The sequence below is a fragment of the Paramisgurnus dabryanus genome, chromosome 1 (assembly GCF_030506205.2).
Source record: "Paramisgurnus dabryanus chromosome 1, PD_genome_1.1, whole genome shotgun sequence".
NCBI classification, from domain to species: Eukaryota; Metazoa; Chordata; class Actinopteri; order Cypriniformes; family Cobitidae; genus Paramisgurnus; species Paramisgurnus dabryanus.
The window spans coordinates 37,999,226-38,025,402 of record NC_133337.1 but is presented as its reverse complement, the minus strand read 5'-3'; the positions used below and the strand labels follow the sequence as shown (position 1 = coordinate 38,025,402).

Sequence of the window (26,177 nt, the reverse complement as noted above, 5' to 3'; positions counted from 1 at the left end):
AGACACCTGCCTGTAAACACACTGGAGCTCAATGGTTTGGCTCATGTCCGAGTTTCTCTGATACAGCAGAATAAAGAGGTTTCTTACATGAAGATTAAGGAGTAATTGACGATGGGCCGTTGAATTATTTTAAAATCATGCACATCCAAGTTTTTAATTACACAGTGGTTGTGTGTTATTTTCTAATAATTCAAAGGATTGGAGTCAATAATTCCTCTTATACCACAGACATTACTTTGGTGGTTTTATTTTAAGATATACACCCAAGAAACATTCCTCAGCCAATCAGAATAAAGCATTCAACAGACCCGTGGTATGCAGCATACATTTACTTTTGGAAATGATTGTGTTGGCTGCATGTTGACAATCAGATCTATAATTTACATCTAACGACGTTCTTGCCATGTTTGTGTTTCTTCTGCAGATGATTGATGAATGCCAAAGTCCACAGATATCAGACGAGGATCTTGTGAGGTGACTCTGGGACGTCGGTGTTATGATGAGAATTCGATCCGATGTGTTTTCTTATCTTTGGATATCTGTTGGGAAAAACACTAATTCAGTTCAATCTCTCACAGATGCTCTTGATGTTCTTTAGCCACGTGGAAAACTCTTCAGGTCTGATATGAAACAGATCTTATGGACATTGTTAAAAATCTTTGCATTCCATCTAGGAATCTGTGTCGATTTGAGACGCTTGCTGGGTCATTTAAGGAGATTGAAGCCGATTAAAAGTGTAAAATGTAGACATATGGAGTGAAGCTGGTTGTGATTCAGATGGACAGATGTTTTCCTTTGGGCTGAATAAAGAACCTCCGCTGTTTCCTGCAGCCTCAGGATTTTGTAAGAATGTGAGATTGATTTCAAAGAATCTCATCTCCAATGTAAAGAGTTTTTATCTCCTGAAGAGAAACACACAAGATGTGTACAGACAGTAGTGTGCTACTACAGTGACACACACACACACACACACACACACACAGTGTGTCACTAATGTGTTAACTGCACAGCTGCGTCACAAACCCAACGGCTACATGAGCAGAAGCTCAGATGTTCTCTCTCAGGTCCTGGATGGATGATATTGAGGTCAACGGAAACTCCACCCAGTCTCAGTGGGAGGAGTCACAGCGACACCAAAGCTAACTCATGTGAGACATCAATGAAAACTCTGGATCAGACGTCTTTCTCATTCTTCCTTTAAAACTTTCATGAAAACTTTCTGCCGTTCACACACAGAATGCAGTAAACATCTGTTTTCTTCTTTGTCTCTGTAGTCTCACTGTCTGTCTGTCCGTCTGTCTCTCTCTCTCTTTCTCTCCCTCCCTCTCTTTCTCTCTCTCTCTCTCTCTGAGCGAGCACAATTGAGCGAGTGAGTCCATCAGGACGGGTGGATGGGTCGATCGCAGATCAGAGCTCACGATGTTCCTCCAGGTGTCTCTCCAGCTTCTTCTGATGTTCAGCCAGATGGACGTTTGCTCTGGATTTCCTGCAGAGGATGAGGATTATTACATGCAAGAACTTCTGAGTCGAGAACATTACCATCAGATCCCATCGCCTGAGGAGGTTCTGCCAACCGACAGTCGGGACGCCTCAGGAGGAGCCGTTAGAAAGGAGACCAAAACCAAATTATTTGCATCCAAAAAATCTCCTGGGTCTGATTCCACATCAGGTAACGGTGTGAATGTCCCTCCATCAAACCAGAAATAAACATATCCATTTAACACACACACAGAGACACACAAACATGCGCACACACACAGCTGGTTTTATGTCATCAGAAGATGAAGTGATTTGTTCAGTGAGGCTGTCAATCACACGTTCCTCTCTGAACTGTAAAACATTTAACTGTGTGTGAAATCTTCATCGAGCTGTTAAGGGTTTGTTAGATACGTTCAGCAGAGAGACTTCTGACCAAACCACAAATAAAAACATGAAGTTTGGTTATTAAGCAGCTGAAGGGAATGAAGCAGACCAGAAGCTAAAGATTGAAGACTTTTACACACACACGTGTGTTATATTTCAGAGATATTTCCACTTTTATCTTATACACTTGGGACTTCGTGGATGGTTTAACAAATGATCTCGACTGGAGTCCAACATGAGGTTTCTCTGTCTTCTGCTGGCACATTAGATTGAGTTAAACTGTGTTTTCTGAACATCTCTGTATGACAGTAAAGACATTCAGATAAAGTCCAGGTGTCTATAATTTACAGTTCACTCTGGGGTCTTTCTGATGCTAAATCTAATCGGTCTATTCAAGCATTTTATATGAATCTGTTTATTGATTTGCCTTCATGTACACTAAGTGTCTTTACACAATGGCCCATCTTATTAGCATATGCACAGCTGATTAGCATACGGATCGAATAGGTGGAGTTTTCTGATGGTTGTTTTGCATATTCAAAGAATGTTAAATCTTTTCGAATATTTAATTAAATATCTGCAACATGCCTGAGTTTTCCAAGATTCAAAGGAAATTTAAAGTTTGGCAGCTGAAGTTCATGACAGCATTTCTGAAATCCCGTTCATCATCTCACCTGAGCTGAGAAACACCGGAGAGCGTCACACACCAAGCTTATCTCCTGTTGTTTTGTGTCATAGTAACAAATGGGAATAAAAAGAGAGAGAAAAATCAAAAAGGAGTGAAAACAGACGACATCAGTGATGGTGAGTGAGTTTCATCTACAGCATTTATAACACATCAGTATTGAGTTGATGTTATCTGTAATATCAGAAAGCTAATAAAGCTGAAACTCGATCTGTGACAGATTGTCCTCCGCTGGGTCTGGAAACACTGAAGGTTGATGATTTTCAGCTTCACGCATCCACCATGAGACACTACGGTCTAGGGCCGCACCGGGGCCGACTGAACATCCAGGTACACAAACAAACATCACTGCAAACATCGACGACGCTCAGTAAACTCATGATATGTTTCATTAAAGAAGATTTTTTTCATCAACTGGTCTGGGACAGTTGTATAGATGTAGATGTTCACAGATTCTGGGTGTTTTCTTCCTCATCGCTGCTGTCTGCTATCTACATTCTAAAGTCATTTATATATATTTGGACATAAGCACGGTTTTTGTTATTTCAGCTTTGACACGCTAAGCACATTCAAGTTACATAATTAACACTGAGGCTCTTGGTTTTAATGTAAGGGTGTTCACATCCAAGTTGGAGGAAAGGTTTAGGAATTACAGCTCTCATCTCATATGCTCAGAGGAGATCCCTCAGAAAGACGGCTGAAACATTAGGAGCTGCCAAACCAACAATTTGGCAAATTCTTAGAAATGAAGATCACACCAGTGAATTTAAATCAAACCCAGGACATCCACAGAAGATACATCATCTGGAAGTGACAAACTTGTCAAAAATGAAATGTGACCTCTGCATTTAACCCATCGTAGTGAGTAGTGAACACACACCCAGAGCAGTGGGCAGCTGTCCCAGCGCCCGGGGGGCAATTAAGGTAAGGTGCCTTGCTCAAGAGTACCACAGTTGCAACCCGCCGGCCGTAAGACCGGGAAATCTCGGGTCACAAGCCTGAATCTCTAACCACTAGACTCCAACTACTCCAACTGTGAAACACATGTGCATGACTTTGTGTTACTGCATCTCTGGTATTATTGATGATGTGACAGAAACAGATCATCTTCACAGAAGAACAATGATACAAAACACATCAGCAGCTTTTAAAGATAAAAAGGTGGATTATTCTGCAATGGCAGGGTCTGCAGCGTTTACGGACAGGTCAAAAACGCTGGAGTAGTCTGGATGAAAGGCTACGCCAGTCAAAAGTAATGCATTTTAAAACGTAAAGGCATGAATGTAAACGTGGCCTAAACTAAAGGCAGAAAGACAACAGATGAACAGAGAAGAATTGAAGACAGCTGCAGTAAAGGGCTGGCACAACATCACAGAGAAAGAAGAAAAGCACAGGTTTTGTTGACATCTGTCGGTTTCAGGCAGTCATCGTCTGCAAAGGATTTTCAACAGAATGATAAAAAAACAACATTTTATTTACGATGATTCATTGTCCAATTACATTTGAGCCCCTAAAAAAATTGTGTTCAAATATATTTAGCCTTCCATCTAAGGCTGAAAGAAAGACTTTGTGTGTGTTTATGATGATGTTTGTGTAGGGCGGTCTGCTGGAGGACGATCACTATGATGGTGGATGGTGTGCAGGTAGAAACGACCCGCTGCAGTGGTTGGAGGTGGACGCTCGCAGATTAACCAAATTCACCGGAGTCATCACTCAGGGACGAAGCTCTCTGTGGTCGTAAGTAAATTATCCTGAACATCATCATATCCACAAAAAGCACTTCTTCCTCTTGTGTGTGTGTGTTTTATAACCGTGTGTGCTGCAGGAGCGATTGGGTCAGCTCTTATAAAGTTTTGCTCAGTAATGATTCTCACAGCTGGGTGACGCTGAAGAACGGCTCACGAGATCTGGTGAGACACAAAACACTCAAACTGAAAGAATAAATAAACACAGAGATGCTTTTATTTCCCGGCTCTATACCGTCAGTGAAATGATCCGATGATGGGACGTTTCTGCTCATCTCAGTAGATTTTCATGGGTAATCGGGAGAAGGAGATTCCCATCCTCAACAACTTCCCCAAACCCGTGGTCGCTCGATACATCCGTGTGAACCCGCGCTCCTGGTACCCCGGCGGAAGCATCTGTATGCGTCTGGAGATCCTTGGTTGCCCGTTGCCAGGTGATGCCATTCACACGATGCCTGCCACTTTAACATCATCGCTCCTAAAGTCCTGTTCTGAGATCAGTGGTTTATAAACTGATTGCAAATGTTTTCCTTTTTCCAAAAGATCCTAACAATTATTACAGAAGACGAAATGAAATCACCACCACGGACAACCTGGACTTCAAACATCACAACTATAAAGAGATGAGACAGGTGGAGTAGAGATGTTTGTGTCCAGCAGGGATTAAATCGCTCGGTCTCTCTGGTCATTGACTCTAATGGCTGATATATATAAAACATTGGAGTTGTGTTTTTCAGCCCCGCTGTGACTTGCGTTTCACCTCTGCAGCTCATGAAGGTGGTCAATGAAATGTGTCCGAACATCACTCGCATCTACAACATCGGTAAAAGCTTCAACGGGCAGAAACTTTACGCAGTCGAGATCTCGGACAACCCGGGAGAACACGAGATTGGTAGGGGTCAGGCCTGAGTGCTAGTTGGTGGCCGTCTAAGAGGAAGATGACGGTTTGTGCGTCTGTTTTCGCAGGTGAACCCGAGTTTCGTTACACGGCCGGTTCCCACGGTAACGAGGTGCTGGGCCGAGAGCTGCTGTTACTGCTCATGCAGTTCATGTGTCAGGAGTATCTGTCCGGTAACCCGCGGATACGGCACCTGGTGGACGAGACTCGCATCCACCTGCTGCCATCTGTGAACCCCGACGGGTACGAGAAAGCCTTTGAGGCGGTACGTCTGCAGCTTTAATGTTTGTGGCCCATTTTAGATCTTTAACTCATCTCTCTGTATTAGTGAAGTCATTCGATTGTTTAAGACAGAAAGGTTCATGGATGAGTGCTGTCACGACCCGCTTAAAGCAAATAATGATTAATAGCAACTAATTGTTTTCAGAATAAAAGTTTTTGTTTACATCATAAATATTTGTGTACTGTGTTTAATAATTCTATATATATATATAAATTGACACACATACATGTATATATTTAAGAAATATTTACTTGTCTATGTACATTTTTATATGTATTATTTATATTATATATAAACATAAATACTTGGTATATAATATTTTTTTTTTAATATACATGCATGCGTGTGTATTTATATATAAATAATTAGTATACACAGTACACACACATATATCATGCAAACAAAAACTTTTATTCTAAACGATTATTTAGATTAATCGTTATGCAGCCCTAGATGAGTGATCATCTGACTCAGCGCTGGTGGTTCAACATAAACTGATCAAATCAGATGCATTATTGAAATATCATTTATTTATTTATCTCATTGTGTGTTAGGGATCGGAGCTCAGCGGCTGGTCTCTGGGTCGCTGGAGTCGAGACGGCTTAGACATCCATCACAACTTCCCCGATCTTAACTCGATTCTCTGGGAAGCTGAGGCTCGTAAATGGGTACCTCGCAAATTCCACAACCACCACGTGCCCATTCCAGACTGGTACCAGTCAAAAAATGCTACAGTGAGTCCCTAAAGACTGATGTGATGATACGATACAGTCGCACACACGTGATTATTAATAATCCAGTCCCTTCAGAAAAACATGATTATGCGATCGCATGATTTAACGCATAATCAGCCAAAGTCCGCATATTTATCCGGGGGACGCATTTTTTCAAATACGCCGCACTTTCACAGCATAAATTTCAGATTTCCATGCTCAAAATATGAGGGGCTTGCATGTTTCATAATCCCCAGATTTTCGTTGCAAAAATCATATTTGTCTTCGCAGAAAGTTGAAAAATGTTGCATTTACCTTACACAAGCCCAGCCATGCCACCTGTTGCCATGGGAACATTATTAAGTGACGTGATTATGTAACGTGTACATCACTGAAAAGCTGCAAAAGATGCAAACAGTTTTTGCAAGTTCCCGCAATTTCATCGCATAAAATTAGGCAAGGCAAGTTTATTTGTATAGCACTTTTCATACACAGAGGTCATTCAAAGTGCTTTACACAGAAATGAGAAAACAATATATAAAAAAGAAAAAGAAAATGTAAAAATAAGATTTACACGATAAGATCACAATAAAGACAAAGATACATGAGAATTTAAAATAACAATTAAAGAAAATAAATGTGATTTTAATAAAACAGTTTAAAATGTTAAAAAGAATAAAACAGGAGTAAAAGTGACTTGAGTTAAAGGTGCAGTCAGTGTGAAGCAGCACAGTGCTCATTCAGTAAATGCAGAGTTAAACAGATGTGTTTTTAATCTAGATTTAAAAGTAACATAATTACATAAATATCCCACATATTCCATCGCATTTTTAAGAAAACGTGCCGCAAGATCAAGGATTTTTGATTGATAATCTGAACAATTGTTTTAGAAAAGGCTTTGTGTTTGTTGCACACACTCGGTAGAATCTCGAGGATGTTTTTTTTAGTTTTCATGTGATTGGGCATTCTGATGGTCTACTGCCCTGACCTTTGACCCCTGACCCTCTGACCTGTAGGTGGCTGTAGAGACTCGTGCTCTGGTGTCGTGGATGGAAAAGATTCCGTTCGTCTTGGGGGGAAACCTGCAGGGCGGCGAGCTCGTGGTGACGTTCCCGTACGACCGCACGCGCTCCGTTTCGGCCGTGCGCGAGCAGACGGCCACACCTGACGACCAGGTGTTCCGCTGGCTGGCGTTCTCGTACGCGTCCACGCACCGACTCATGACCGACGTCAGCCACAGGGTCTGCCACACGGACGACTTTGCCAAGGAGGACGGGACCATCAACGGGGCGTCTTGGCACACGGCCGCAGGAAGTGAGCATCACACGTGTCAGTGTGTTGTGTGCTGCTGTGAGTTAAAGTTAAAGCAGCTTGTTTTCTGTTCACAGGTATGAATGATTTCAGTTACCTGCACACAAACTGTTTTGAGCTGTCCATGTATGTGGGATGTGACAAATACCCGCATGAATCTGAATTACCAGAGGAATGGGAGAATAACCGTGAATCTCTGCTCGTCTTTATGGAACAGGTGAACACACAAACACCAACAGACAAAACACACAAACAAACACACACAGAGTTCATAAGAGACAACATGTGTTGATTTGCATGCACAGGTCCATCGTGGGATTAAAGGTGTGGTCAGAGACGTTCAGGGTAAAGGAATCGCTAATGCTATTATCTCTGTGGATGGAATCAATCACGACATTCGCACAGGTATAACAGACACAGACAAACCAACAGACCGGCACACGCGCACACACACACACACACACACACACACACACACACACACACACACACACACACACACACACACACACACACACACACACACACACACGCTTATGTTTGTTTGCTTGTATGTAGGGGCTGATGGAGATTTCTGGCGCTTGCTGAACCCTGGAGAATATAACGTGAGGGCGAGAGCTGAGGGTCACAGCGTCAGCAGTAAAGTGTGTGAGGTGGGATATAAGATGGGGGCCAGCAGGTGCGATTTTGTGCTCAGCCGCTCCAATCTGTCACGAATTAAAGAAATCATGAAGAAATTCAACAAGCAGCCAATCAGCATGCGGCTACCACGTCAGAGACAGAACACATAGAGTGTGTGAGTCTGTGTTTCTGAGTTTGTGTGTGTGTGTCTGTATGTGTTTGTGTATCTGTGTTTCTGTGTGTCTCTCTTTCTCTCTCTCTGTGTGTGTGTCTGTGTGTGTGTGTGTGTGTGTGTGTGTATATCTGTGTTTCTGTGTCTGTCTCTCTCTCTGTGTGTGTCTGTGTGTGCGTGTGTTTGTCTGTGTGTGTGTATTAAATGAAGATGAATATTGTATGGATTTGTGGATCGTGTGTAACTCTAAGATCAGAATCACAGCTGTTGTGTCTTTGTGTCATATAAACTGACTTGTGTTCCAGAAGCTGTTTTATTGTGATATTGCATCTTTTTGGTTGATGTGTATTTGCTTTGGTAATATTTCTGGCAGATTTGTTAATCTGCTCTGTGTTTGTTAATTATGAATAAAAGGTTTTATTATCATACTTTCATTTTTATGGAAAGCTCATAGGATAAACAAACCATAACGCAGCATGTGGAGTAACATAAATGTATAAAATCTTAGATTTACTAAATGTAGCTGTTGTGATTTCCTCATTTGTAAGTCTTAAATTAAAAACAAATTCCTGCATGCAATACACCGTTACTGTAATCATTTCTGCTCATTGTCTATATCGTAATTCATCTTTTGACTTTTTGTAACACAATCTTCATCCCAAATCCATTTACTGGCCGCTATTATAATGTTTATTCTGAATATTATTACATAAAGTGGAAATAAAAGTCATTTCACCTGTGATATATATTCTGTGTGTGTGTGTATCTTGTAATTATCAAATTGTGGGGACCAATTTTCCTGGTGTTACCTGGTTAGTAGTACAACATAAACACACTTTCAGCGTCCTCATGAGTTGTGTATACGTGATACGCAGCTACCCTGCTGAAAGAAAACAGCATACCAGCAAGTGAACACCAGCTAAACCAGCACTAGCACCAACATCCCATACTGGTCATACTAGCAAATGTTGTGTTTTGGTGCTGGTATGCTGGTATAATTCCCATGCTGGTTTGATGCTGTGTTTTTCAGCAGGGTATACAGGACAGGTGGAGGATTTCTGTATACTTACTTAAGAAGCGTGAGGATGCATAACAGCATTTTGGGTCACAGTTCTCACTTTCATTCATAAATTTAGATGTGAAGCACAGACCATTATATCTGACCGGGTTGAACCTCATATACAGTAGGCTTTATATTTGGTGTGTTTGACTTCATGCAGAACTGTGCGATCCGATCGCCGTATGAAATCAAAGTGACTGGAGAGCAGACTGGTGTGGCAGCACAAGAACTGACAGGCGAATGACATCAAAGTACCGCGAGAGCGATTCTAGAAATCACATGGAGAAGTCTGCTTCTCGCGGTACTTTGACATCACCAAGCGATCTGCGTAGCACAACGTTGTACCACTACACTGTAAACCAGGGGTGGGGAACCCTGGTCCTGGAGGGCCACTGTCCTGCAGAGTTTTGTTCCAACCCTAATTAAACACATCTGAAAAATCTAATGAAAGTCTTCAGGATTACTTGGAAATTAAGTTCAGGTGTGTTTGGTTAGGGTTGGAACTAAACTCTACAGGACAGTGGCCCTCCAGAAACCCAGGGTTCCACAACCCTGCTGTAAACAAACACAAACAGTTCATGTGGAGAAGTGAACGAGTGGAGCCGTGCTCGTAAATCAAATCCGGAGAGTTAACAACGCACATGTGACTAAATAACATTTAACTCATCAGTCCAGTTTATAACTTTATCTAGAGGTAAGGATCTTCATGCACTAAAATAAGGCCATTGATGTCCTGATGTTTTTTCATATAATCCACTAGCTGCCGTCAGTTCAGCAAGTTTGGTTGTGCTTCTAGGTGTAAAACTTCCCTTCTGTGTTCATTTTTATATCTACGTTCAAGATTTTAATGTATAGGATTTTAAACTTCTGTGAGATAATTCATGTCTGCTTTGATGTTCATATTAAATGAATCATCTTCTCCACTTTTTGGGTTTATTCTTTTTTTGTGTGTCTAATATTAGGCTACATGGTAGTAAAACCCTATTTTCATTCTTAGACACTATTTATATTATATTTTACGAGTTCTCATTAACATGTAATCGATAGGGAATGAGATAAAGCATATTTGGCGTGCTGTCTGAGGAGAGGGCTCCGAGCTTGGAATTTTATACCGAACCCAGAGTCCTCCTCCCTCTTTGACTGGGATAAATGATGAGAGTGAGGTGATGGGGTGGAGATGAGATGCTGCAAAAAATCTGTCACAGGACAGAAGTGAGGGACTGATATTTAAAGGCACCTCTTAGTTTGCACTGATTGGTTGGATCACATGACCATGCTCCTCCCGAATTTCATACAAAAAAGGTTTTTATATTTTTAATAGTTTAATAGGTTAAAAGTTAATTCATGGTCATCTCAAATGCGTATTAGTTATATTTTAGAGTGGATTATTTTTCCAATGATCAAATGTTGGCCCTTAGTTAAATGTTAAACCAGTCGAAAAATCTGTCCAGTTTCCTCAGCTGTAAATGCCATTGGCTGTTAAAGTCATTTCTTGCTTATAATAAACTGACACGATGATAACACATAACAGTCTTTCCGAATGCTCTCAATTACATGAAGATGCTCTAGTCTAGTCTATACTGTATGCATCTGTGAGTGTGGTGGTCATTATGGGATGTCACACTGGAGCATAAAGTTGAGAGGAAAAAATCAAAGTATACTCACTACGAAAAGACTAGACTACACTACACTACTGAATATCAGAGCCAAGAATCAGTCCTTGATCATTTTTCTCACACATTTTTAAGTATTTACATCACACAGATGATTGTAAACACCTGTTTTTATTCTCAGCACCCTAAACCGCATCAGAAAAACATCATTCATCTCATCTGTGGTTTGCCTCAGTTCTCAGAAATGAATTTTTCTGCAGCAGATGTTCGACAGACAAAGACACACAAACACACAGCTTCTTTCTTATAGTAAACATGTGAAAAAACATCAAATAAAAGAATACACAACAGACAGTAATAATTGTAAAAACATACTTAACTTCTGTGTGTCATCATCTGTATATCTGCGTCATTTCTTTGTGATGTTTATGTCCTCGGGTTTGATCGAAGATGAAGCTGTGCGTCTGATATATCTGATCAGTCTACAGAGCTATCAGCTTAAACTGATGATGGCTGATGTTGAGTTTGAGTCTGGTCAGGTTAAACTGGTGTTTAGTTTTAGTCCTGTCAGGTTAAATTGATGATGACCGATGTTAAGTTTGAGTTCTGTCAGGTTAAACTGCAGCGCCACTCAGTGACCAAATACAGCAGACGAGATTAACTGAAGACTGCAATCATCTGATAGACCAGCAGGTGGAGCCGTCATCAACCAGTTCACATGCACAAAATAAGCGGATAATCGATCAAAATTCAGTTCAAAATGAGTTTATATGCAAATCAACAATCCGTCTACTACACAGAAAACTGCGTTTACAGGAGATTAGGAGATTTGTCACCACCGCCTGCATTTCCCGGTGAGAAATCCTTTAAAATGTCTCTTTTCATGTCTGCACAACATGTAAAAACAACCAGAGTTTGTAATTTTGAGGTTTCTCCATTAACAGCTTGACTTGCGAGCAGACTTTACGCGTTAGTTTACTCTTACTTTCCTTTGTGACGTTTATCTTTATATGCTTACATCATGACAATAAGCAGAAGTTGTTTACGGGTAATGATGATGATGATGATGATGATGATGATGAAGACTCACGTCTGTTGCAGTACAATTGCTTTAACCTTTTGTCTGTTGCTGTAAATCTGACAGTATGAAGAGACGCATGAATGAGCTCAGATCTCAAGGCCATCACCAGTCTGGAGAGAACTTAACTTGCGGTTTGTTTAATGGTCTGGCTAGTGAATGAACTGAACTCTGGAAAAAATACCTCATGTAAAAATTACAAATGTTTTGGTTTCCTAAAGACGAAGGAAGACGACGATCATGGATCAGTGATGTGTAAAGGGAGGTTTGGCAGCTGATTTGTGTTGTAGTTCGAGAGGAGCCTAAACATTCAGGCCTGTCAATCATCATTATGGGCGTATATAAGGCAGCCTTCAGGCCTCCTGGTCCAGCTGCAATTTTCCGGCATCCTTCCTCCTCCTCTCCATCTCCTCCTTCACTGCTTTCTTTCTTCCTCCGTGCAGTTCTGTTGCAGGGGGGTTAAACTTGAGTCTTGAGTCCCGGCCTCAGGTTCGCTCTCTTTGAAGATTCAGAGCTCCTTTCGAGGACAGCAAGCCAATATCGTTTAGATTTGAATGCGCAGGTGAACTACTGAAGTTCAGATTGTATAGATTATAAAGTAGACATTTAACACAGCAATATTAGCTCATTGTAGTTTTTGATAGGCTTTGGCTATTTGAACTAAGGGAGGTAATCTACTTGTTGTTTATTTTGCTTTTTCTCAGAAATAAACTAAGGACCCTGTTGTTATTGATGCTTTGCAGAGTTTACTGGAAGTTACGTTTGATTCAGATACACAAAAGCTCAGTAAACGCCTCTCAGTTTTCACTCATCATCATCATCATCATGATCATCATCATCATCATCATCATCATCATCATCATGGATTTAGTCCTGATTATAGACAATCAAGTTTTTTTTTCCATTTACAAAGATAAAGATCACAGAACTGTAAGAAGCAGCTCTGCCAAACTGGATTTTTGTCAGATCAAACAGTTTTAAGATCTAATGTGGTTAACATAGATGTGGTTTAATGTAGATGATCAGTAAAGTTGACAATAAAGTGAATTAAACAGATGTATAATAATAAACCTGCAGTTATTGAATTGTTGAGTAGGTTTGGCTTTAGAATAACTGTGAGACATGTTGAAATCAATAAATCACCATTTAATTACAACACACAGGAAATGGGTCGGTGAGCGATCAAACCAACCGGCCACAACAAAGATCCACTTCCAACTGGACGCTTGACCATCCGATTGTAATGCCAACACGTAATGTTCATTAATATATTTATCAAATAAATTACTGAAAAACTCTTCCTGTCCCCCTGCCTGAAACAGTGGCCAGATTCATGGTGAGCCGGCTCAACTTTCTGTTAATGACATCACTGTCAGAATAATGGCAGGAGCCTCAGGGCCCTTGACAGACAAATTGCTCGCCTGTGCAAAAATGATATTGAGGAATTTCGAGAGAAAAGAAATATGTCATTGTTTGGTCATAATCACAATTGCAGCTTTGTTTGTGTAATCGTTGTATCTCGTGAGATGAAAGAAGAATTTTCCTCTTCTAGACAAGAGACCAGAAGCAGAGAGACACCTGAGATTCATTCACCTGCTGGTAAAAACGCTTTGATTGAATTTATGTTCCCTCAGAGGTTTGGTCAGCGCCCCTCACCTTCACTTTACCAGTTTGTGTATTAAATAAAAGGCAGGATACAGTACAGTCACAATTCATTCAAAAAGTGCACACATTTAAGTGTTCCCGTCTTAGATGTAACTTAAAGCAGACGTGTGGAGTGTAAGTAAAGGGTTAAATGTGACACAGAGGGGCGCTGAGCAAACACCAATATGTATGGAGTTGGGAGTGAGAATTTGTGGTTTTCTTCAAAAGTTACTAGAGTTCACATCCATAGTGTGCCATTGTTTCTCTAGTGAATTATTTATTTACAATCATTTGGATGTGAATTTCTTTTGGAGTAAGAATTTAATTTAATTTAAACTACTGCTTCTCTCTCATGACTCGTGCCTGATTCTTCAACAGGTCCCTTCACACCAACAGCTCAAATAATTTTATTCAACTAAGATTCAGTACAACGCACGCTCTCTCTCTCTCAATTTCAATTCAATTTTTTTTTTCAATTTAAATAACTTTATTGGCATGATTGTGTCACTTACAATATTGCCAAAGCATTATACATAAAACGAGAAACATACAATAACACAATATTAACAAACATTAAGGTGCAATTAAGCTAAGGTGCTGGGTGATGGATGAAGTACTACTGCAAAATAAAATAAAATAGAATCAGAGGATATTTACAATATAAAGTAGACTTTGAAATATAAACATATGAAGTATACAAATGTACATTTATGGAGGCACATGAGAGGTAAAATAAAAGTACTGTACAAGATCAGGGCTGTGGATTATTTCTGATGGTGTGTAACTGATAAATGAATTTAGCAGCAGCTGATGGGTGTCTGTCTTCCCCCAGTAACATCTTCATTTGATCTGAATCTGAAGAGCTATGAAACTCTGGTATGAGCTTTGAGATTTTGTCAAAGTGTTTTTCTCTAAGCTCTTTATATTTACCACAGTAAAGGAGAAAGTGTGTCTCTGTTTCGATCTCACCACTGTCACAATGGACACAGATTCGCTCTTCTTTTGGGAGCCATGTTTGTCTATGTCGGCCTTTCTCTATTGCCAGACTGTGATCACTGAGTCTGTATTTAGTGAGGATTCGTCTCTGCTTTACATCTCTAACAGTGGAGAGATATTCTGACAGACTGTATTTTCTGTTTAGTGCCCGATAACATTCTAGTTTACTTTGGTTTTTACTTTCATTATCCCAATGATCCAAATATAAAGTTTGACTTTCTTTAATGATTTGGTTTATTGTGGTTTGTTTGCGTTCATTAGTGCTGGTCTGGAGTTTTAGAGCTAGTTGACAGATGGGACTGGTTTTAGGTCTCTTCTCTTGAGTTTTAAGGGCTTCATATTGAAGTGTGTTCGGGGGACTTGAGTTTAAGTGTGACCAGAATTTAAGGGAGCGTTTTTGGATGTGTATTATTAGGGGATATCTGCCTAATTCAGCCCTGCATGCATTAGTAGGTGTTCTTCTCTGAACTCTTAAAATATTTCTACAGAATTCAGCATGCAGGGATTCCATTGGATGTTTGTCCCATTTGGAGTAATCTGTTAGGCATTGTGGACCCCAAACCTCACAACCGTACAGAGCTATGGGCATTATTACACTATCAAATATTTTACACCAAACTGTAGCAGGAATGTCTGTTTGTTTAAATTTGCCTTTGATGACATAGAATGCTCGTCTAGCTTTCTCTTTAAGTGCATTTACCGCGAGACTAAAACCACCTGATGCGCTGATTTTTAACCCGAGATAGTCGTAGTGTAAGGTGTGTTCTAGTGCAGTGTTTCCCAGAGTAAATGTGTCTGTTATCCTGTAATCTTGCTTTTTTCTGGAAAATCATAATATTAGTTTTTTTTTCAGATTGACCGTCAGGGCCCAGTTTTGACAGTATTTCTCCAGCAGGTCCAGGTGTTGCTGTAAACCTTGTGCAGTGTCTGACAATAGCACCAGATCATCTGCATACAGAAGAGCTTTAATCTCTGAGTTGTTTAGGATGAGACCGGGTGTGCTGGATTGTTCAATTAACACTGCTAACTCATTAATATATAAGTTAAATAGAGTTGGACTCAAGTTACAGCCCTGTCTCACCCCACGCCCTTGACTGAAAAATTCTGTTCTTTTGTCACCGATTTTAACTCCGCACTTGTTTTCTGAGTACATGGATTTAATGATGTCATATACTTTTCCTCCTATGCCTGATTGTAGAATTTTATAATATAAGCCGTCGTGCCATATCGAGTCGAATGCTTTTTTAAAGTCAACGAAACATGCATAAACTTTGCCTTTGTTTTTATGATGAACGTGTTGATTGACTAGCGTCTGTAGTGTATAAATGTGGTCAGTGGTGCGGTGGTTTGGTAAAAATCCAATCTGACTTTTACTTAAGACATTGTGTTTGGTAAGGAAGGCCTGAATCCGAGCATTTAAGATACCACAGAAAGTCTTCCCTAGATTACTATTTACACAAATGCCTCTGTAGTTATTGGGGTCAAATTTGTCTCCGCTTTTATATAGCGGGTGTATTAAACCTGTACTCCAGGTTTCAGGAAAGTGTCCAGTTTGTAGGATTAAATTAAACATTTTTAGAAGTGCCTCTTGCATTGCTGCAGGACTGTGTTTCAACATTTCTGTTCTGATGTTGTCTAAACCGCATGCCTTTCTGGGTTTTAATTTCTTTAGTGCATCTTTTAGTTCTTCTAAGCTAATCGGGTAATCTAAGGGGTTTTGGTTGTTTTTAATGATGGATTCCAATTGTTTTAGTTTAGTTTGTACATTTTTTTGATCAGGTGTAAGACTATCTGAGGAGATTTCCCTGAATAGGTTTTTAAAATAGTCTTTCCATAATTCTCCATTTTGTATGGGTATGTCCTGGTTTTGTTTTTTGTTTAGGCTATTCCATTTTTCCCAGAATTGATTATTATGAATTGAGTCTTGGATTTCTTTGAGAGTATAATTGAGGTGTTGTTGTTTTTTTGTAGTGAATTGTATTTTTGTAATCCCTAAGTGCTTCGCAATAGTTTTGTCTTATTTCTTGTTTGTGTGGATCTCTGTGTTTTTGGTTGGAGAGTTGTCGAAGACGTTGTCTTTTACTTTTACATTCATTATCGAACCAGATTTCATCTCCAGATTTTACTTTAGTTTTTTTGTTTGTACGGAGTAGGTTTGCTTTGATTGCGCATCTTTCATAAATATGATTTATTTGTTGTACTGCAGCATTTACCTCGGTTTTACTAGTCATAAACTTTGTTGTTTTAAATCTATTAATTAAGTTGGAAATGTCTTTGGAGCTAACTGCACTAATAAATTCGGTTTCAGAGTTTGGGGACCATTTAAATGTTGGGTTCAATTTGGTCAAATTGCAGGGCTTTTGTTCGCTTCTATGAGTTTGTTGTGTTCTCTTTATAAACACGTTTATTTGACAGTGGTCTGATAAGGTAGACTGTGGTCTGACTGTAAATGCTCGTAATAGGGAGGGGTCTAGGTCTGTAATGGCATAGTCAACAACACTAGCACCAAGAGATGAGCAGTATGTGAATCGACCTAAAGAGTCACCTCGGATCCTACCATTAAGCATATATAAGCCCAAACCTCGACAGAGACACACCAACTCCCTACCATTTTTGTTAACTGTACTGTCAGGGTTGTTTCGTGTTGTAGTGGTGGGAATGAGATGCATGTTTGTTTTCAGTATATGATTATTCCCATGAGTGTCTATAATGTCCGGTTCTGAGCCTGTTCGGGCGTTAAAGTCTCCACATAACAGTACGTTTCCTTCAGCCTGAAAATGGCTGGTTTCCATCTGAAGCTGATCAAAGAGATTGTCCTTGTAGTATGGTGATTCTGATGGAGGTATGTAGGCTGCACAGATATAAAGGTCCTTATCGCAGTCTATGATGCCTCTTTTGAGTTTAAGCCAGATGTGTGTTGAATCCTTTTTCTGTACAAATAAGTCATTTTTGAAAGTCTCTTTGTACCAAATGATAATGCCGCCAGAGTCTCTTCCACGTTTCACGTTGCAGTTCTTAAGTGATGACAATATAATTTCTATGTATCCGGAAGGGCAGCGGGGTCAGTGTCCGATCTGCACCATGTTTCTTGTAGAATAATGATGTCCTGATTATTAATATTTTTTAGGAACTCTGTTTTTAGAGTTTTGGCCCCTAAGGTTGAGGAGTAGAGGCCTTGAATATTCCAAGAGCTTATAGTAAAAGATACCATTGTGAGGTAGAGATAGGTGTTTTGGTAGTCCAGTTGCCTTATGCTAGCATTTTACAGATGAGGTGTAGGAGATTTCTCACTTCTGTAATGTCTGAGGAGCCAGTATGTTGTTTGCCCTTTGTAATCTCAGCATATGTGGACTGCTGTGATGGTGAGATGGGCTGTGTTGCTCTGTTGGTAGCTTCTGACTGATGGGTAGAAGTGTCCATATTTGTAGATTGACTGAGGCTGAGCGGAGAAGTACTTGGTTGGCCTTCAGTCTGTTTTGATGTTGTTTGCTCTTCTCTGATGGGAGAGGTTTTTGTTTGTAGATGCCTCGTTGGGGTCGTATGCTGGTTACTGTCATGGCTGTTGGGTCTTGGGCGATGATGTTGCCCAAGACCCAACAAGACCCCCCCCTCTCTCTCTCTCTCTCTCTCTCTCTCTCTCTCTCTCTCTCTCTCTCTCTCTCTCGCGCACACACACACGCACACACACGCACACGCGCACACACACACCCCAGTGCTCACACATAAAGAGAAGGATATTGAAGGATATTGAAGGATATTAGTTTGAGATGAAGAATGTTTAATTTCAGTGTAAATACACACAAAGCGTTTCAGTGAAGCGATAAGGATCAGAAGCGACACAAACGGGCTCAAACAGACTCATATGAAACGCGTCTGAACTCAATAACGCGTCGCGTCTCTCTCCGCTGACCTGCACTTCAGCGGCAGATCGCGCCGATAAACGCATCGCGCAATAAAGAGCTGAAAGAAATACAAATGAAAGTGCAGCCAAAGCGATATCAGACACAAAAGATCCGAAAAGGATTTAATATGACTGCAATCAAGAACCGAGTCAATTATTATGAGTCTTTATTGCCGCGATGCTTCTGATGATAAAAACAAAATGACAAATTTTATAGAAATAAACATTTAATCCCGCCACAGCAACACAACAGAGGATCATTTAGATCATCTCACTTTATAATTATTAGTATTGTGTTTAAATTAACAACAATCAAGACAATTATTACTATAAAAAGATGACACTCATTAAAGACAAAACAATGATCATTCACATTGTTCTTGTGTGCGTGCGTGCGTGCGTGCGCGCGCGCGTGTGTTATATTATTATTATTATTATAATTTTTTAAAGCTGCTTTTAAAAGCATGTAGAGTTGGAGAAGTTTTACAGAAATATGATTGAATATACTGATGGTGAGGATGGTGGTGGTTTCTGAGTCCTCTTCAGATGACTTGTCTATGTGTCCGCTTGTTTACCAGTGAGAGAGTGAGCAGAGGTGATTGTGAAACTCTTTCTGGATTAAGTTTCAGTGTTTTCCCTCTTTAGTTTGTGCGAATCTTCAGGATCAGTGAAACTCTCCACGACCGGTGAGTAAACATCAACAGCTTCTAATCATGAGGACTAACTGCTTTGTTAAACATTCATCATTAATGAAGTCTGTGGTAACTGCTGAGATCATAAACAACTCATAACTCATCTGTGTATTAGCTGTTACTAGTATTTCTTTCCACTGTGGTTTTGTTTGGTATCTTCTATCGTCTTGTTGTTTGTGTTTACTCTCAGTTACAGATATGTTTCAGACAGTTCAGTTCCTCTTCTCATCTGGACTCGACGACAGACCCAGTAAAACCAGCAAACCTCCCACCACCAGTGTAACAGACTGGACTCACGGTTCACATGAGTTTCTCAGACGTGTTCGGTGAGATCTTCTAATAACTCGCTTGTTTGAATGATAGTTTTAAAGTTCGGGTTTGTCTGATGTGAGATCTGCGTTACTCTGTGCAGGGGTCACATCACAGTTTTCTGTGTCATTTATTCTCCAGCAGATTAAGCAACTTGGGCGAGTTACCAAGGCAAAATATTAGGCAACGCATCATGGGGTTATTTTTTTAGGTTCACGTTCGATGACATACAGTATGTTCTTCTTATACGTTCACACAGGCAACTGAGTGGTCTGAGAAAAGATGAGGTGTTTTATAACCTGCGAGTACCAAACCAGTCCCAGGCCGTCGGAGACGAGATCAACCTGGTGTTGATCACAGGTATCTTCTCAAACATCATAGAGGCCTTTTAATATCACAATTCAGACAGCAGATCTTCATCGTCACAGAAAATGGCGTGTCGTCTTCTTCAGGTCACGGCCTGTTTTGTATCGATCTGAAGACGTGGAGCGGTTCTGTTTCGGTTGAGAGTAAGATCCACTGGCATCTGCGGGTCAAAACAAAGGAGCAGAACTTTAACAACATCTCGATTGAGCAGGTTCCTGATGCTCTTCAGACCATCACAGTAAGATCGTCCTGTGCTCCTCTGATAGGTGACATTAGATTCAGTATGTATACAAACATCTGTCAGCTCGTGTTGGTCCAGAAAGTTCTCCTCTCTGCAGGTGAAGGCTCGTAATCTCCAAGCTCACATGAAGCGCTGTGGGCTGAACATTCATCCGGATCTGTTTTTTCCCAGAATCCTCTTCTTGTCTCCAGACTGTGTGCTCAGTGAAGAGTTGAGAAATCGAAGTGAGCTTGTGTCCTGCCGTGATGTTGAAGCGCTCTTCTGCTCTCTTAGAGAAGGATTTACATCCTGGCTGTCAGATGTCTTCACCCCATCCTGGATTACAGGTGGATGTCATTATCATCTCACATTTGTGTCATATGAACCCTTTTTACTGTTATTTCATATATACTGTATAGATATAATCTCTCTTCAGGCACAGACATCATGAATACTTTTACAACATCCACAGATGTGTCTTATGATTTTATTTCACGAATGGGCAGAATGAAATCTAATGAGAGATTGTTTTGCTCAGGACATTTGTCCTTCAGACAGATAAAAGGTGCACGAGAGCGACTGCGTGTGATGAGGACGTGGGATCTTCTGCAGCTGTCCAGCGGTGAGGAGCTGAAGGGAGATTATCAGGGCTGCCAACACCTCGCCGTCGACCGTCAGGAGACCGACACACTGGAGTTCAGCAAAGATCAAGCTCTTCTTACTGAGACACTGTGGAGTCTGCTGGGGATCACATCACAGGTTACACATGCACACACACGCACGCACGCACGCACACACACACACCTAACTCTAACATGCGCGTGTGTGTGTGTTGCATTTCTAAAGACTGTTCCATATTCAATCATTTAATCTAAGCGTTCTGTGTTTAAGTGTCTTAATATTCTGAATAAGCTCTCAAACTGAAATTACCTGCGTTTATCAGAGTTGTGTCATCATGAGCTCTTACTGAGTTAATTTAAACATCAGGGGTCTGTGGCAAATACAACAATAGATCCCCACCACCAGCCGCAGGTGTGAGATGAGGCCTCTCTGAATACATTCAGTCTTTCAACAGCTCTTCATACACACTTCATAAAAATCAGGATGAAGATTTACATAAATTCTTGTTTTTATGACACTAAGGTGAATTTGAAGATCATTATTATCAATTCTTGTATAATGTGGGTCAGATTATGTTCTGAATATTTTGAATATATTGTATGAAGGAAACTTCTTATATCTTCCATACTTTTTAATGTTTATTATTGTATGAAGCAGTATATTCTGTGCCCAAGTACAAGTTTGTCAAATGTTTTGTTGGGTCACTTGTGAAGGAAAGTTATCCTGGCTGACTGTGTCCACGTCTCCTTTCTGACTCCAGCAATGCCATTGTTTGTGAGGATCAGTGTTGGATGTTTTAAAACATTGGCAGTAATGAAACACTTCACTTTTTATTAATGTGTCAATGAAGGGATTCCTGTTAGTGTCCTTTAATTCAATGACTTGTTAAACTTTGCTGTAAAATGCGATCGGTGAGCTTTTATCTCCTGAACTTGTTTTTGTAATTGTCTGAAATATGATTGACTCTTATCTGCTGCTTCTGCGGTTCAGCTCGGCCATCTGCTCTGTGAATTGACACATAAACCAGTTAGTGGACACTTTGGTCCATTGTCTGTTGTTTTGATAATCACCCTTAATAACTCACAGCATCTTTACGCTCTTTAAAACTCAATTAGCTGCTAAATAGAGTTAGACGTCCGCAGTCGTGTGTGTACAGTCTTAATGTCATTACAAATGTTTTTGAAGGCCAAATGAAATCAGAAATTGTGGCCTAAGAACTTTGAGTTGTCTATTACAGTTAACCAGAGCTTGAATTAAATCAAGGTCCCCAGCACGACAAAGCAGCCAACACAAAATGACAACACAATACTACCTTTAAACACAACTGGATTTGTGTAATTCTTCCTAAAATATTTGGGTTTGAAGACTGAAAATAGGTTATTAATCATTTCAAAATATAAAGTTTATAGTCTGCATTGTGGTGTTGTTAAGTGCAGGTTATATAATCTTAGGTTGCTTAGTAGTCCGTTTATCTAATTGTAACCATTTCACTCCAAACATCTACTGCATTCATCAAAAAAAAAACAAAAAAAAAAACAATAAGGCTTAACTTCATACATAGAGATCATTATTTGTAACGTTTTTGCTCACAATATAATAACTTTCGTTGTCACGACTCAATGTGTCAATGACTTTGCAATAATCTATTCTAGATGTTTAATATTAAGGGTCCCGCTGTCACTTCTTACTATTCGCTTTGTAGTTTTTAATGTAAAATCAAACTTTAACAGTTGTCCTCCATATGAACAAACATGCAATGCGGATTCTCTTTTACCCAGCACCAAACCCTGTCAGAATTCACTTTCTTTTTATATGCAAGAATAAAGAAAGAGAAAAATACGTAATTGAAATATTGTGAAAAGCTACAGTAAAAGAAAATGATGCTGTGAAAAGACAACAAGACATTTTAATCCAGCGACATGACTTTGGAGGAGATAGACGTCTATTATCTGTCAATATGAATCTCATTTAAAAACCTTTGTGTGTTTGTGTGCTGGATGAGATGAATCTTCAGAGAAATCCCACTGTAATCCCATACATCTGCTTTGAAGTCAGCATGTTTCTTTGATGCAAGAGTGCTTTATTACCTGATGCTCAATAAGATTTAAAAGAAAAATCGAGTTTTCGGTGGAATTCATTTAAACGAACATCTTTCCAATTGAACCACATTGAGTGTGAAGCATTCGCCAGAGAAGCTTATAAATCGGGGGTCTTCAACGACCAGATTAAAAAAAATGTAAATATGATACGGGCCAAACTTTTTAACCCTATTTTTACCTTTTATATATTTTTTACATTTACCTATTATATATTATTATTATTATATATGTTATAACTTATGTTGTTTTTTACTTTTTGTTAAAGGTCGTATATAAAAAAACATGCACTTTCAAAAAAGATGCACACATAATCTTGTATCCAGTTACAAGAGCCAAATGTAAGATGTTTAACTATGAACACTGCACAAAAAAGTGCAAGTTTAAATAATCAACAAATGTATTTTGTATAGCACTAACTGTAATGAAGAGCTCTTAAACTTCTTTTGTTTGTAACTGTTTAACTTTCATAAATTTAGTCTTTTCCTAATGATTAAAGTTACACTTTATGTTTTCTATTTTTAATACTGTATAGGCTAAACCGCCTTTCCATCGTACGCTTAATTCTGACACGACTGTCTGAGTTCGCCCCCTAGTGGCAGTCGTAATGAAATTTTAGTTTAATTGTAAATCCATGTCAACATGGAAGAGCAGCTCATTCCAGCGCTAGAGCCTTTCATTTATAAATATATTTTTAGTTAATAATTAAGTTAGAGTAATCAATGGTTGCTTAAAGGATTCAAGTGTTACTGATAAAGTTAAACAGGAAATTATTAAAAATTTTCACCTTGCACACAGTGTTTTGATTGAAACACACTGAAATACATCACTTCCGGTCGGCGTGTCACATGCTGTGTTGTCGCACAAAGTTTATTTTTTTAAAAGCTTGATCGTCAGCTAGTCTGTTTTACTGCACAGCATGAACTGTTAATCTCAGTTTACATGTCACGCTTGATACTTTTTAATTTCAACATTAAAGAATGGTTAATGATAGCGTTTGATGCAAATATTTTGATCATTTTTAAAAAGACATTTATATTGTAAGCTCTCAACCTCTCTTGTATATTATTGTGTAAATATGTGGTTGGATGTTTGAAAGAATGTTCATGTTTTCCTGCTGTAGGTGACCGTCCGGATGTATAAGCGCGGAGCTGAAGGATGGCTGGGTAAACCGCTCATCGCCACGGCAACCATCCCTTCCACCACACACGTGATGTTCAGAATCAGTGGAGAAGAAACAGACGCTCAGTTTCCAGCTAAAACCATCAGCTGTATCACACTGAGTATTTGAAGAGTTTGGTTCCAAACCCAGATAACTCGGTTCACTTTTTTAATTGGTCAAAAATCTTGTTGTTTTTAATGTGCATTCCAGTTAATATCAATCAAACTGCAGTTGGTTTGTTTTGATTTAAGCCTTCATAACTAAAAAATACAGGCATAAAGTAGCACAATAAAAACATAATAACATAATAATAAACTTAATATAAAAACAAACTTTTCATTCGATCAGGACATTCTACTTTAGCCTGAAGAAATAGACATCCAGACTTCAGACTAACATTTGTTAGCTCTTATAACATCATAAACACTCTCCTTAATGTGTGAAAATCTCTACAAAACTCGGATTGTGTTTGTTTATTATTCATTATTTGTTTATTATTCACTCTTGCTTTATTGTTTTCTAATCTTTGTAAGTCGCTTTGGATTAAAGCATCTACTAAATGCCTAAATGTAAATAAAATATTTATATAAACATTATTTTCTGCTTTCAGTAAAAGTGTTTTCATTGCCCGACTTTTCTGCAGTCAGATCTGTGTGTCTGTATAGATGTCTGGGTGAGGTTGGATGTTTTGACGACAGATAAATGAACTCATGGACAAAGGCAACACTGGGAATGAGACACAAATTTAACCTGAATGCAGCGCTACAAATACTTCAGGTAAAATGATCCGGACAGGAACTCCTTGGATGAATCTGATCCGAGCCAAATGTCAACACACTGCCGCACCTTTAAAGAGTCTTCTAACTGAATATGCAAAATACATTTAGTATCAGATTTATTGAATATGATGCATGCTTTTAATCATTTCATTGTATTTGCTACCAAAAGTAAACACTGTGGTTTATGTTGAGTCCTGTATTATGAGCACAGTATTATAATCCATATTTCCCTCAATATCTCATTATTGTATATCATTTGCTGTTTCACATTTTCTGGAATTACACGCAGCAGTAAACAATATACCTGCTAAACAGTCACGTGCATTGCTTCATCGATACGAACATTTTAATCTTTATCGAACATTTTAATCGTTTTTCTTGTGTACCGGTGTTGTGTCGAAGTCTGTTCCCCCTATGTTCCCCCTATTTTTCCCTTCAGTGTAGTGTTTTTATGGCGTTTTTATCACGTTATAGGTTTTATTATTTATATATTTAAAGTTTTAATGGCTACTGAGATGTATATGTGTGCATTTCTGTAATGTATCTGCATTGTTCTTAATGGTAAGTCAATTATTTTTACAGTATGAATCATATTATATGTATAATATTTATTTAATTATGTATGCAAACATTACATTTTTAAAACAACCAGTAAAGGGAAAAAAAAGAAAAAGACAGGCTATATTTTAAAAGAAATACCCTAATAGAAAACTGTCAAATGTATGAAATATTTAATAAATTGTATTATAAAATACATGATATTATGCCTTTTTAGTATAACCAATGAAAATCTTTAATCTTTCTAAATGTAACGTGATGAAAACGCTATAAAAGCACTACACGTAAGGGAAACATAGGGGGAACTGAGTTCGACACAACACCGGTCCTTTGCCTCTTGCCTCTCCACGTCACGCGTGAATGTGTGATAATGACATCACACTACAGGGAGGGGGCACTAAGTGAATGATCTGATTTATCTATCATCTCGATAAATCGCGTGAATAAAATCCGTACGATCGGAAGATTTCTTTTCTAATTTGAATACCCAGTGATGATAACTTCAAAGCTTCACTCAGATAAAGTAAACGCTATCCGTGAGTAAACCAGCACCTGTGGTTCAGTCACAGCAGCTCACACGATCGAGAACCTGCGGCGGCACTGCAGCTGTAGCGATCATTCCCGCCGCTTTACTTCAGATCGGGATGTTAATGTGAGTAACCAAGTACAGCTGACCCAATACCTGTTTCATGAGGTAAACAACTTCTGATCTTAGAAAGTTTAGAGTTTAGATTTTTTCGTTTGACCATTTAATGTGATATTCTGGCAAAATGTTTTCCCAAACTGCTAAG

General features: G+C 39.3%; 2 protein-coding genes across 2 annotated transcripts; both read left to right on the top strand.

The window, feature by feature from the left end:
* Positions 1-1,039: 1,039 nt before the first annotated feature.
* On the top strand, positions 1,040-9,033 carry cpxm2 (carboxypeptidase X (M14 family), member 2). The gene is made up of 14 exons (XM_065272813.2): positions 1,040-1,669; positions 2,602-2,667; positions 2,769-2,878; positions 4,146-4,285; positions 4,374-4,458; positions 4,577-4,727; positions 4,837-4,925; positions 5,062-5,185; positions 5,260-5,456; positions 6,029-6,208; positions 7,204-7,501; positions 7,576-7,715; positions 7,804-7,903; positions 8,057-9,033. Exons 1-14 carry the CDS (start codon positions 1,420-1,422, stop codon positions 8,287-8,289), a joined length of 2,163 nt encoding a protein of 720 aa, XP_065128885.2. The 5' UTR covers positions 1,040-1,419; the 3' UTR covers positions 8,290-9,033.
* A 10,101-nt stretch (positions 9,034-19,134) lies between these two features.
* Positions 19,135-24,645, top strand: LOC135758013 (uncharacterized). Its single transcript, XM_065272807.2, has 7 exons — positions 19,135-19,269; positions 19,466-19,601; positions 19,844-19,944; positions 20,037-20,188; positions 20,289-20,517; positions 20,709-20,929; positions 24,011-24,645. The coding sequence occupies exons 2-7, from the start codon at positions 19,474-19,476 to the stop codon at positions 24,176-24,178; spliced, it is 999 nt and encodes a 332-aa protein (XP_065128879.2). The 5' UTR covers positions 19,135-19,269; positions 19,466-19,473; the 3' UTR covers positions 24,179-24,645.
* Positions 24,646-26,177: the final 1,532 nt, after the last annotated feature.